This window comes from Pteropus alecto, unplaced genomic scaffold (genome assembly GCF_000325575.1).
Source record: "Pteropus alecto unplaced genomic scaffold, ASM32557v1 scaffold462, whole genome shotgun sequence".
NCBI lineage: Eukaryota > Metazoa > Chordata > Mammalia > Chiroptera > Pteropodidae > Pteropus > Pteropus alecto.
In genome coordinates, this window is record NW_006431936.1 from 234,737 (window position 1) to 249,152 (window position 14,416).

General features: G+C 32.3%; 1 protein-coding gene across 1 annotated transcript; it reads right to left on the reverse strand.

The window, feature by feature from the left end:
- Nucleotides 1-7,701: 7,701 nt before the first annotated feature.
- Nucleotides 7,702-8,769, reverse strand: LOC102884051 (olfactory receptor 4K1). The gene has a single exon (XM_006906923.1). The coding sequence runs from the start codon at nucleotides 8,709-8,711 to the stop codon at nucleotides 7,776-7,778; it is 936 nt and encodes a 311-aa protein (XP_006906985.1). The 5' UTR covers nucleotides 8,712-8,769; the 3' UTR covers nucleotides 7,702-7,775.
- Nucleotides 8,770-14,416: the final 5,647 nt, after the last annotated feature.

Consider the following 14,416-nt stretch of genomic DNA (forward strand, 5'->3'; position numbering starts at 1 on the left):
ATACAAAGAACTCATACAACTCAATAACAACAAAAAAACAAACGATCCAATCAAAAAATGGGCAGAGGAACTGAACAGACACTTCTCACAAGAAGACATATGAATGACCAACAAACATATGAAAGGTTGCTCCACATCGCTAGCTATTAGGGAAATGCAAATCAAAACCATAATGAGATACCATCTCACATCTGTTAGAATAGCTATAATCAGCAGGACAAATAATAACAAATGTTAGACAGGATGTGGAGAAAAGGGAACCCTTATACACTGCTGGTGGAACTGCGAATTGGTACAGCCACTATGGAAAACAGTGTGGAGTTTCCTCAAAAAACAAAGAATTGATCTACCATATGATTCAGCAATCCCTTTGCTCTGTATTTATCCCCAAAGACTTGAAAACACATATCCTAAAAGATATTTGCACATCAATGTTCATAGCAGGATTATTCATGGTGGCCAATACATGGAAGCAATTGAAAATAGATGATTGGCTAAAGAAGCTTTGATACATATATACAATGTAATATTATCCATAGGAAGAGTGGAAATACTGCCATTTGTGACAACATGGGTGGGCCTTGAGATAATCATGCTGAGTGAAATAAGCCAGATAGAAAAAGTTAAAAATCACATGATATCACTTATATGTGGAATATAAACCTAAAAGCAACAAATGAACAGGACAAACAAACAGAGATTCATGGACTATAGAATAGTGGTTACCGGAGGGTAGTGGGTCAGGGTAGCAATGAGGTATATGCCGTAAAAGGGGTCAAATATGTGGTGACAGAAAGAAATCTAATTATGGGAGGTGAACACACAGTGTAAATATATGTATGCCTAATTGTTAAAGTGTACAGCTGAAAGTTATTGGATTTTGTTATCTGAAGTCACCATTAAAATAAATAAATAAATGCACACATACACACACACATATATATATATATACACACATAATTATGGCGTTTAATTATAAAATTATGTTTTTGCTCATGTAACTATGCACAGTAGTGTTCCTAGCTTGTGGCTGGTCATCCATGCATGATTGAGCAACTCAGGCTTCTTCCATCTTCTTGATCTAACACCCCTTAAGGCCTCAGAGTTTTCTGCATCTACTTGTAAGAGGGGGGATTAGATTATTAAGGCATACTCAAGTATTCACTACTTTAGATCAAATTATTTTATTTTTTACATTTTCTTGGCAAGAATAAGATACATGACCCTACCTGGCTGGGAATTGTATTCCCTACTGGGCTGCCATTTTATAGTAACAGCTGAAGGAGAAAACATGAAATTTGGTGGATATTTCATTGTCTCTGACTCCCTTTACCTCCTACAATCCAAGCTCGAGTCAAACTAAACTTCTTTTAGATCCTCCATTGTGGTGACTATCACATTATCAAGTCTTTCCAGGTAGTTTTTTGTGCCAAGAAGAACCTTACTTTCCCTCTTCATCTGTTAACATACCTCAGGTCTCAGGTTTTTCTTGCATGCTCTTAGACTAGGTGAGGTGCTCTAATCACACAACTTGCCAACACTTAATTCACCATCAGAGCAATTCAATCTTGATAATTATTTTTTGTTTAATCTGATTTTCCCACTAGGCCTGGAATCTTTCCCATTTTGCTCATCATTGTATTCCCAGTAGCTAGCAGAGTATCTGGGATATCAGAGATGAGACATTTCATAAATATTTGTTGAATAAATTAAGGCTTCATGGGCTTTTATTTCTTAGTAAACTATTTACTAAGGTGTAACATACACATAAAAATTCATAAATTATAGTATATTGTTTGACTAATTAGTTACCATATATATTAGTTTTCTGCAGCTGCTGTAGCAAATTGTTACAAATTTGATGGTTCAAAACAACAGAGATTTATTGTCTCACAGTTCTGGAGATCAGAAGTCCAAAATCAGTATCACTGGGCCCAAATCAAAATGTCAGCAGATCCACACTCCTTCCAGTGTCTAGAGGAGAATCCATGCCTTGCCTCTTCTAGCTTGTGTCTGCCAGCATTCCTTGGCTTACTGGCACATCACTCCAATCTTCGAGACCAGCATTTTCAAACCTTTCTCTGCTCCTTCTTATATCACCTTGTGTTCTATGTTTTAAATTTCCTTCTGCCTCCATCTTATAAGAACACATGTGACTGAATTTTAGGCCTAGTTGGATAATCTAGGATAAGCTCTGCACTTCAAGATTTTTAACTTAATCATATCTACAAAGACTCATCTTTTCAAATAGAAGGTGATATTTGAAGCTTCCAGGGATTAGCACATTGATATTTTTTGAGGAACCATCATCAGCTTACTACATCATAACATAAACACAACCACATGCCTATTTCACAAATAAGATGAAAATATTACCAGCATACCAAACATACTCTCCTTTTTACCTTTCTACCAGTGACTGCTTTGGCCGAAGGTAACAAGTATGTTGACTTCTGACATAATGGATTAAACTCATCTATTTTTAAAATTCATATAAATGGAATAATAAGCTGTTATTAAATTTTGTCTGACTTTTTTCTCAATATCCATACATGTTTTTGAGTGCAGTTATAGTTTTTTTCTTTGCCACATAACATTTTATTTTTTAAATATATTACAACTTATTTGTTCATTCTAGTGTTAGTGAGTATATGGCTTATTTATAGTTTGGTACTACTGCAGTGGGACTGCTATAAACATTTTTGCACATGCTTTTTCATGTTGAATATATAGCTATATATATATGTATATATATATATATATATTAGTAGAATTAGTACAATTAGTGAGTGATAAAGTATGTGTATGTTCAATTTTCGTAGGTATAGCCAACAGTTTCCCAAAATGATTGTACAACAAATGTATGCCCCCAGCAGTAGTATCTGAGAGTTCCTGTTGCTCCACATTCTTACGAATACCTGGGACAGTAAAACTTTATATCACATTGTAATTTCAACATTCATATCCCTGATTATTAATGAAATTAAGCAACCTCTCATAGGCTATTGAGAACTTGAACATCTTCTTTTGTAAAGTACCTGATGAAGTTTTTGCCTGTTTTTTTTTTTATTGATTTCCTTTTTAAAAATTAATTTGTATACAGTTTAAAAAATATTCTAGATATAAGTTGGATATATGCATGGTAAATATATTTTTCCAAATTATGGCTTGTATTTGTACTCAATGTCTTTTAATGACCATTGATGATGTACTTTAATAAATTCTAGTTTGTCATATTTCTTTTCAGTGTAATGTAATTTGTGTCCTGTTTAAGAAATCCTTGCCTAGGATTCCATGTTCTCTATAGAACATAAAAACATCCTCTTACATCCTGTTCCAAAAGCTTAATTTTTTCCTACATATATATATATATATATATATAAAATCTAGAATTAATATTTGTTAACTGTGTGAGATTAAAACCAAGTTTTTTTATGTAGATATACAATTGACCAAGCACCATCATTTTGTTCCTTTTCTGCAGCAGTATCTCTTTTTATAAATCAGGTGACTGTATGTATGCTTTTTGTTCCTGACCTCTCTAATGCATTCCATTACCATGTTTCTCTTTCCTGTTACCAATACCACTAAATCTTAATACACAGTGTTAATCTTTGCTGTAATAAATATTAACATTAGCATCCTTGATATATGGTAGTATATGTCTTCCTTCAGTTTTCTCAAGTATATTAGTGGAATTACATTGAATCATGGATCAATTTGGGGAAGATAAAAGTTTATCAAATAACATTGCTAAATACACAAAATATTTCCAAACATGATGAAAATTATAAACACAGAAATCTAAGAAGCTCAATTAGACTTAAGTAAATAAGAACTTGAAGAGGAACACATCAGAGCACATCATAATTATTGAATACCAGTAATATCAGAACATGTTAGAAGCATCTAAAAAGAAGGAAACACAAATTAGGGTCTCATCTATCCTTAAACCATTCTTGTGTATTTTGCATTCAGGCATTGTCATTTTCATCTCTAGAAATTTGATTTGGGTCTTTTAAAAAATCTTTTTCATTTCTTTTCATATCATAGTCATCTTTTCCTTTACCTTCTTGAGCATAAGAAGTATATTTATTAGCTATTTCAAGAGTTTTGCTTGATAATTTTATCATGTATGTCATTTGTCTTTCTTTATTGGTTATTTTATCTTCTGCTTATAGGTCATACTTTTTGGCTATTTTGTATGTCATTTAATTTTTAATTGTGATTGCATTGTGAATTTTGCAATACTAGTTCCTTATTCTTGTCTTTCCCCACTTCTGTAAATATTATTGGATTTAGTTCTGTGGTATAGTTAGTTTACTTGGTGTCAGTGCTGAGCTGATCAAGAAGAAAAGTTTTGGTGGTGAGACGCCCAGTGGAAAGAATGTATGAGGAGCCAACATGAGAATGAAACGGGCAGGCACCAACTTTACTGTGGAAAGTGTGCTTCTATTGTGGGGAGTGCAGTTCTGTTCCTGCTTTGTTAGGAGACCACATGGGCTCCACATATATCAGAGTACAAGTGGCATTTAGCCACACTTGTGTGACACAATAAGCTGAATTGCACTTACATGAGTTAGGTGCAGGCGCTCTACTACACTAATGTACCATTCTAAATCTGGGATCCTGTTTTTAGCTGTGAGCTTGGATCACAGCCAGACTTGGGACCAGCCAGGCCTGGGACCCAACTTGGGATGAATTTGATCTGTTAAGGGCTTTTTATCTAAGCTTTGTTAGTGCAGGTCCAGATTAACTTTTAGTTTATGGCAATTTTTTTCAGCACTACAAAAAGCAATCCATTTCTAAAACTCTGTTCTACTCTTGGCCTGTGTGAGGATTGTTTGGGCCATCTCTTTTTTGTGGGCTCTTTCCCAGGTTTCAGATAACTTCCTCACACATATGCACTGATGAATATGTAGCCAAATGCTTGATGGGAGCCCTCTGCAACTTTCTGAAGCTATATATCTTTTCAGCTCTTTCTTTTCCAGTATTGTGACCTGAAAATTCTAGCCATCTTTAGTTCTCTGGACTAAAGAATATGAGATTTAGTGGTTAAACTATATGATATTTATTCTAGCTTTTCAGAGACACTTTTTGGCTTATGGATTTCTAGTCACTGCTACTATTTCATTGATTTTAAAGTAAATCTTTAGAAAATTAAAAGAAGAGAGTAGTCTCAGTTTCTGAGTCTGTTTTCAGTCGTGGTGCTATAATGAATAGGAAATGTCTATTTCCTTTTCATTAAATAGGACAAACAGGCATTAAAATACTGGCTCTCAGCCTCTCAGTTTCATCATTTATACAATGGAGATAGGGTATGTTACCTACCATACAATGCCACTATGATTGATGTCAAATGTGGTATTGAAAGTCACTGATACTTATTAGATACTCAAAAAGTGGTCATTGGCTTTGAGTGGTGAACACAAAATGCAGTGTACATATGATGTGCTGTTGAATTGTACACTTGAAACCTATATAATTTTATTAACCAATTTTATGAAAAGAAATGAGAACAAAAAATGCTAGAAGTATATTTACTAATTCTGTTTTAAAAATGTTAATGATATTGAAATTTTTCTTCATTATTATATCAATTTAGAGATTGAATAACAATGTTTGAGGTTTCTTATTTTATCAAAGCTTTATCAACACAGTGAACTATCAGGCTTTTGGATCTTTACCAATCTTAAAGATGAACAAAGGAATCTCACTGTATTAGCACTTGCACTTTCTTACATGTTAATTTTAGCATTTATTCATATGTTCAAGAGTCACTTGCATTACATTAATAATAAACCACCTATTCATATACTTTGCTATTTTTTCTACTGGCTTGTTGGGCATTTGCTTATTGATTTAAAAGAGCTCTTTACAAATTAAAGATATTACCTAAAGAATAATACTACTTGTCACCTAGGTTTTCTTTTGAATTATTTGTTATAGGCTTTAAAACAAAACAAAAATCTCTGTGGAAAATCATCTAGTCAGATATATCAACTTTTTTTTTAACTTTGTGACTTTTGGATTTTTTTTGCCAAACTTAGTAATGTTAGGTTATGGCATGCCTGATCACTAAAACCCAAATAGACCAACAGTAAAGTAAGAATTAGAAAGTCAAAGAATGTATCTCTAGCACTATAAAGAATTGAACAAATTAAATAGCCACTTATAAATTCTCATTTCCCACCTCCTTCTGCTGCTCTTCCTCTCACTCCCTTTATTTTCCCCTTATACTTCTTACCCTTCCTCTCATTCAGTATGAGAATATTGAGAATCAGAGCAGTGAAATGACTTTATTTTCCAAGAGTACTATCAACACCTCTATTGTCACCAGCAGGGCAGAGTTAAAAGGAAAAAAAAAGTACTACCAACAATATCATGACTGCTTCAATGTTTATTGTGTATTTAAAATGTTTTCGGCACTGTATAAAAATACATAAAAGGTAGTCAAGTTTAATGATTGACATCGTACAAGTGAAATTAACCAAAAGTCTAAGTTTTAAGAAACCTTAGCTAAGTTATACCATGGTTCGAGAAGACAGTGTGTCTATATATCTAAAAATTGCACTAGAACTTGGCATGCAGAGTTAAGATCTATGCACATAAACACTAACTTATGTCTTATAGTATACTTAAAATACTGAATCCAGAGTGATGACAATTGCAGGCTTTCTATTTTCTGTTAAGCAATTCCTTTTTTCATTGTTAGAATACGTTTAGTCCCTCTGTTACAGGGTCTTTTTCATAATGCAAATCTCAGGGAAAAATACATAATGAAATTTTTGACTAGCAAATGAAAAAAAAATTAATAGATACTTCATCTTTATTATTAGAGGTACGTGAATTTTACTTTCCCTCTTCTGTTTTCAAAAAAATATGAAAAAAATTTTTCATATTTTTTCAAATTCAGATTTGATCTTCAGTTGCAAATATTTTTTTGTCACTTTGTACATTTGTAAAACTTTAACCTTTTCTCCAAACTTAATATTCAACACCGACCATATTTGCAAGCAATTTAAAAGATATTTGCAATTTTCTATGAATAATGTAGAATTTATTAGAACCAATTTATCCTACTTAAAAATAAATAGACTTGGAAAAAATATATGCTGCTGTTAGCACCAAATATTTTTTAAAAGTTTTGTAATGAGTACAAATGAATATCAAATAATATAAAAGAACACTGAAAAAATTGATTGGAACATAGTAGTAGACAGGGAAAATTATACATAACCAAATGTATGACAACTAACATATATAACTAAATATTCAATACACAAGGAAAAGGTAAGGTGATGTACACTAATGAGATAAAATCCATGTTGTAAAACACAATATTTTTCTATTATGTCAGTATATAAAAAACTTATGAAAAAGTTGAATGAAGATATCAGGAACTCAATTTTCTTATACATTTTGATTGTAAGGTATAAAAATATGACTTCAATTGAAGAGAATCACAAGTTTAGTAACATAAATAGCATTTTGTGTAGATTAGAATATCTAAATTCTTTAAAATATTTAAGAGGATTATTAAATATTTAAAAGAGAATTTGCACTTTAAAATTATAAGTAATTAAAAATTGATTAAAATTCTATTTAAATATTAAACTGGGAACTGATTTTATGTAATTCCCTTGTGCTTATGACAAAAATCCAATTCTCTAACTCAGTAACCCATATCATTAAGCAAAAATAATTGCCATGATGCTATGATCCAGTGGAAGCCATTCATTATCATTCAGGATTACGTTCCTTCATGGTGATCCCTAGTTCTTCCAGGAGTTCACATGATGGTTTCTCAATTTTCGCATGGCTGATTTAACATCTTCATTCCTCAGAGAATAGATGATGGGGTTCAACAGAGGTGTACATACAGTGTAGAACACAGAAAGGAATTTATCCACAGGAAGTCTGCTAAAAGGCCATATATAGAAGTAAATACAAGGCCCAAAGAAAAGAATTACCACTGTGATGTGGGCAGTTAATGTAGAAAGTGCCTTAGATGACCCGCTGGAGGACCGACGCCAGACTGTGATCAAAATGATGGTGTAGGAAATAATTAAAGCCAGAAAACAGCTCAAAGATATCAGACCACTGTTAGTTAGTGTCATAATTTCCATTTCATAGGTATCCATGCAAGCCAGCTCTATCACCAGAGGAAGGTCACAAAAGAAGCTGTCTACCTCATTGGGGCCACAGAATGGCAGATCCACTGTAAAAACCAAATGGCTGACAGAATGAAGAATACCCACAGCCCAGGAAGTAAACACAAAGATTATACACAGTCTCCGATTCATAATTTTACTATAGTGTAGTGGCTTACAAATGGCTATAAATCTGTCATATGCCATAGCAACAAGCAACATCATCTCACTCCCAACAAAACTATGAAGAAGGAATATCTGGGCCATGCAACCCTCAAAGGAGATAGTCTTGTGTTCAACAAAAAAATCCAAAAGCATCTTGGGGGTGGCAAAGTTAGACTGGCAGATATCAAGGAAAGAAAGGTTGCTGAGCAGGAAGTACATAGGAGAATTCAAATGAGAGTCAGAGGAAATGATAACAATAATTAGGATGTTGCCCAGCACTGATGTCACATACACTACAGAGAAGATGGCAAACAAGAAAAGCTGAAGTTCCCAAGAATTAGAGAGTCCCCGAAGCACAAATTCAGATACTACCGATTCATTTGTGTGAGCCATGTATGCAATCTACAGTTACCTAAATAAAAGAAAATCAAGAAAATATCACTCACAATGATTGGCACTATCTCTCATACACATACAAAAGAAATATGACAAGCTATCAATTAAAAGTCAATTTAATTTAATGAAATTATATAAGTAATAAATTGACTAATATTTAACACCTATGACTATTGTGGAAGTGGAAGAAGTATAAAATAAGATTAGATATGGATCTTATCATAATTAGAAACATAAAAAGGGGGTCAAATATGTGGTGATGGAAGGAAATTTCACTTTGGGTGGTGAACACACAGTGCAATATACATTTGACACATTATTGAATTGTACACTTGAAACCTATATAATTTTATTAATATTAAAAAATAAAAATATACAATTAGAAACAAGCAAATATATGTGATACATTAATGCCATAAATACTATCATGATGAAAGAAATTATTCCAAAGTGGTAAAGTAAATCATGGAGTAGATATTATTTTAAACTAAAACTTTTTAAAAGTGGAATTCGCTAGCCAAAACTGAAGGAAAAGGCTATTTCAAGCAGGGAGAATCACAGGAATAAAGACACAAAGGAAAAAATATGAAAGACTTATTCAGGGAGCTGTGAGTTGAGTGGCCTGCTTAGAGGAGCAGGCATGCTAAGGAGCAATAAAAATGAAGTTAAGAATAACAGATGAAGTGTGGTGAGTACGATTAGCCTTGAACATAGGCAAAGTGGACTAGATTCACGTTCTTGAAACTGAGAATCATAAAGTGCTTGATGGTGTTTTAAGAAGCTTAATAGAAGCAATTTGCTATATTCTAGAAAGAAGAGGCAATAGTAATTAATACTCTGAAAATTTCTGTGAAGATCGAGAAAATTCCTTTCATCCTTTAAACAGTTAATTAGTTAGTTGATCAGCATTTACCCTCTATCCTACTGCTGATGGGTGCAATAGGAAGAGAGAAAGAGATGAGATGATGCTGAGAAATCTGCCGGGCACCTGCTGGGTAGCTGAACAGGGAGGCACACAGGAGTGGGGAAGGATGGTAATGAGAGGGCCGAGTTCTTGCCAGTTATGAGTGAACCACCAATGTGATTTTAGTCTCTTCTGATTCTGCCTTATGCCCCTTCTTAAACACTCTTGACACACCTGGTTTTATCAAAATCTGTAACACCTTTCAGAAACAGTCTTTACATGGTGAATTTGAACACATAATAGATTTCCAAAATAGAAAAATTAAGTAGTGTGTAAATTGACTTTTGATTGTTTTTTGACATTTTGTTTGACACGTTGGGCACCATGTGGCCACTTTGTCTCAAAAAAAAAAAAAAAAAATCTATGCAACCTCCAGTTGTTCTGGAAACATTTTTGGCTTTAACCCTGTGTACCTAATAATACACGACAGATATTTATTTGTCCTTATGTTGATTAAGGTTATGCACCCTATATTCTTCAGTGGTTTGTTAGGACCAGGTTATTTAGATGTAACTAATATAATAAATATTCAAATTTTTTTACAGCAAACCATGTACGAGTAACCATAATTTAACCAATTAAAAATATTTAAACTATTTACAAACTTTTATTATGTTACTTTAACCTGATTGTTGAAGTGCTAAATCCTATCCTTTCAAGAGCAGAATTTCTTTGCATTTGAGTTATTATATCTAGTTTTAAGAAGAACGCAAAAACTTAAGTTACTCGAAAATATAAACAGAATATAAACAGTGAGGCATGAAGTCGCCTCAGTACAAATGTCCATCATAGGATTCTCATCTCCATGTGGAAGATTTTGGCCAATACTGGCCTGCCTGAGTATGTATGTACATGGGCAGGGGAGAGAAGGAGGCAAACACTGTAAAGGAAAGAGATTCTCATTGCTAAAACTAAAAAAAGATCCTAAAGAGCTACACTTATTAATTTTAAAAAGATAAAAATTTAACTCTATGAGGGACTTCTTATAGCATTTAATCCATTGTGTAAAGCCCACCAAGTATTATGGTAATTTAATAGGATAACGGTAAGGAGAGGAATAAGGAGGGGCGGGGGGGAAGAGACAGAAAAGAAGGAGGAGGAAGAGGAGGAGGAAGAGGAGGAAAAAATGGTTAACAACAGGTTAGATAAAGTTAGTGATATTATACATTTTTTTAAAGATCATCTTATTTTTGAAAAAAAGATTTTCTGAAAATATCCAAATTTCCTACCAATTCTATCTTTACAATATCTAATAAGTGATAAGGTTTGTCAGTCTCCCTTTTTCAAAATATAGGAAACAACTAGAAAATCCTCTCTACACTGATTTCCTATGATTTCTTAATCCAACTGAAAAAGACCAGGTTCAACGTTAAATCTCATTTTCTTCTTAATAATTAAGATGGGTATCCATTAGTAAAGATAAATAATATTTGCCACTTACTAGCTGTGTGACTGACCTTAGAAGATAAGACTAGATTATCCCAAGTTATTTTAATCTATAAAATTTTAAGTACAGAGGCAGTTATGTTATAGAAACATATAGAATTTATAAAAGTCACTCAGAATTTCTTGGACTATACACAGGACATCCAAAAGTCTCTTCATTAATAAATCATTCACTTCTTCATCATCAATGTACACCAAAGATAGAAGTGTTTTCAACTCACAAAATACACCATAAAAGAATTTCCCTATTCCTGGCATAAGACCATGTTTGATACTTAGAAGTTGACATTACAGTAATATCCACCTGTAAAATATGCAATAGAACCCCAAAACCATAAACAGGCATACTTATCATTATTATTTTGTCTTACAATAAGCCTAGCAACAAAATCAATAAAAAGTATCCTTACTGAGCATTATTCTACTTTGTGTAGCTACTCCTTCATTCCAGGCAAATTTTGATGATAAATATTTGTTTAACAAATGGCTAAGTATTCTCTAAATAGAAAACATAAAATGGGCAGAGAAGGAACAGATAATGGCTATAGCATACTTCCCTTTGTTCATCAAATACTGATCTTATTATTATCAGGGCTTTCCTAAGCCAATGCAGGAAAAGACATATAGACAGAGCAGAGAACAGCAATTTGCCTCTTCCTGATGAAGTTCCCAATTTGACTGAGACAAGAATAACATCTTCTTTGCTATCTTCTATTTCTAATTTTTCATCTGGAAGGCAATTTATCAATTATTTGCCCAGTCCAAAAAATGTTCACATGTATACATAATACTTACACTTTTAATAAGTTCTCCCAGTCCTTCAGTTCTTCTCTGTTTTTTCCAAATTTCGTGTTCCTCAGTTTGTTTTTAAGCTTCCCACTTACTAGTATGAGTCTTTATACTGAAAATATTTGCAATATGCTCTTGACTTGATGCATTTTAACTTGTTCTCTGCACTCAGGTGTGCAGAAGCAGACTCCTCAATTTCTGCCCTGAGGTAGTAAGGGTTCTGCTCTTCTTGCTTGTGACCAAATACAATATCCTAAGGTAAGGCAACATAAAACCTTCCATCCTCATTCCAGAGAAGTGATTTCATTGGAGAAGTGAGAAATCACCCTTTAGAGATTTGAGTCACCCTGCAGTGATAGTAATTATATTTTACAGAATAACCTTTTTAGAAATAGAAAAGAAAAATTTTTTTAACCAACTAGTTAGTACATATGAAAATAAAAGATTATTTTATTTTCTTTGATTCCTAGTTAGAAAAGTAATTTTTGACCTCTAGCTTCCTGTCAATAAAACTATCACACAATCCTACACAATGATCAAAGCCTCAGGGTGTTTACCACCAATCATAAGGAGCCCACTACTTCCTGAAACAGATTAATCTATTGATAGAGTGCTCAACTAATTCTACCGTCTGTAATTTAATAGAACAAATTCATTCCCACTTTAACATAATAATTCTTCAAATATTTAAAGGTGCTTTCATTTTTCCATGATAAATATTCTACTAACCCCTAAAATACATCAACTATCTTTTTAACTGTATTTTATATAAATTTTCTAGATTTCAAATGTGATGTAGATGTAATTTTCAAATGGTCATCTCTAAAGAAAATTGAAAATAAGATTTTTTACCATTTATGTGTATGTATATCTTCTAGTAAAATATTCACATGCCAGTGGCACATATGACAGCATTGATTGAGAGAGAGAGATACTACCAAAAAAAACCCTTAAGTATCTATTAACTCAAGAATGAAGAAATATAACATTTTAGTGTGATAGAACACATTCCATGATTAAAATTATTGTTATATTTTTATATCAATATGTATGCATAAGATTAAAAAGATAATGTCAATAGACAAAATTGAAGATAGGTAAAATTATTATGTGCACATTTTTATAAACCAAACTAATATGGACACACGTATGAAAAAAAGTTTTAAAATATCCAGAGAATTAATACACATTCTAAACAATGTAAGAAGAAATACAAAGGAAGGGATCAAAAAGAATATAAAAGGAACTTAAACTGAGTCAATAATATTGTATATATTTTTAAATGTCTAATTAATCTATGGAAAAAATATCAATATTTACTCTATACATAATGGTAAGTTTACAAAAGGTTATTTAAAAATTTTATTCCCTATGCTTCTATATCTTCAATATTTGCAATTAAAAATGATCTTCAAAAACTTAGAAATAATTATACTTTAAAGAGCAAAACTCTATAAATTATAAAAAAAAATAATGAAAAAACAGTTTCCATTCACAACAGAAACAAAATAAGGTAAAATATGAAATATCTGGCAAAAGTTACTCATAAAAACATAAAGGTCTTATGGGATGAAAATTTTAAAATGCTGAAAATATTAAAGAGAACTGAAAATATAGGGAAGCATGCATTTTTTATTAATTTGAGAGACAGTTTTGCAAAAATCTCTCCAAACTCGAAATAGAATATAAGTATAACTTCTATTAGAAAATAGCAGAATTATTATTAGAAGTTGACAAAATTATGCTTTGGTATATATCTATAGCTATAGGGTTAGCTATTTGGTAACTGTAGTATTTTGAATCTTTTTTCTATTTAGAAGGAATCTCCATCTCAATAGTGTGAGTCTATGTGGTGAGATATGTTAAGCATCCTTTGTTGAAACAAAGGTACCTAAAATACTCCCCTCAATCCTGGCAGACAAAGTGTGGGCATATATGCACAATTGGATGGTGTTACTCAAGACTTTGAATCTTATAGGAGATATGAAATAACAAAAGGACAGCTAAAAAAACTATTACAGTAGCATCGTAATGTTGAATTTCAAAAGTAGTAGTTTAGGGAAGATTCAGTGTCAGTAAACAGTTGTTTTTACCAGACAAACATGGTCTCAGCTCTGTTTCATGATGCCTAACTTCTAATGGTTTTTACTCATTTCTGAGGTTGCTTCTACTAACTTACCATTAAACATGTGTATAATGTTAAGTGCTTCTAATAGTTACTTTAGACTTAGGTTGGTCAGAGTTAGCTTCTTTTGTTTGTAAAAAAAAATCATTATTAAAGTAATCTGTACAGGTTACTAGGAGAAGGAATTGAGTGAGAATAGACAAGAAATATTTGCAAGAGAAAAATAATCAGAAATAGCTCTATCAAACAAAATATTTCTCAAAAAAGGACATACAGATGGCCAATAAACATATGAAAATATGCTCAATATCACTAATCATCAGAGAAATGCAAATTAAAACCACAATGAGTTGTCACCTCACACCTGTCAAAATGGCC

Excerpts from the sequence above, each read along its gene's own strand:
- LOC102884051 (XM_006906923.1), bottom strand. The coding sequence starts at position 8,711 with ATGGCTCACACAAATGAATCGGTAGTATCTGAATTTGTGCTTCGGGGA.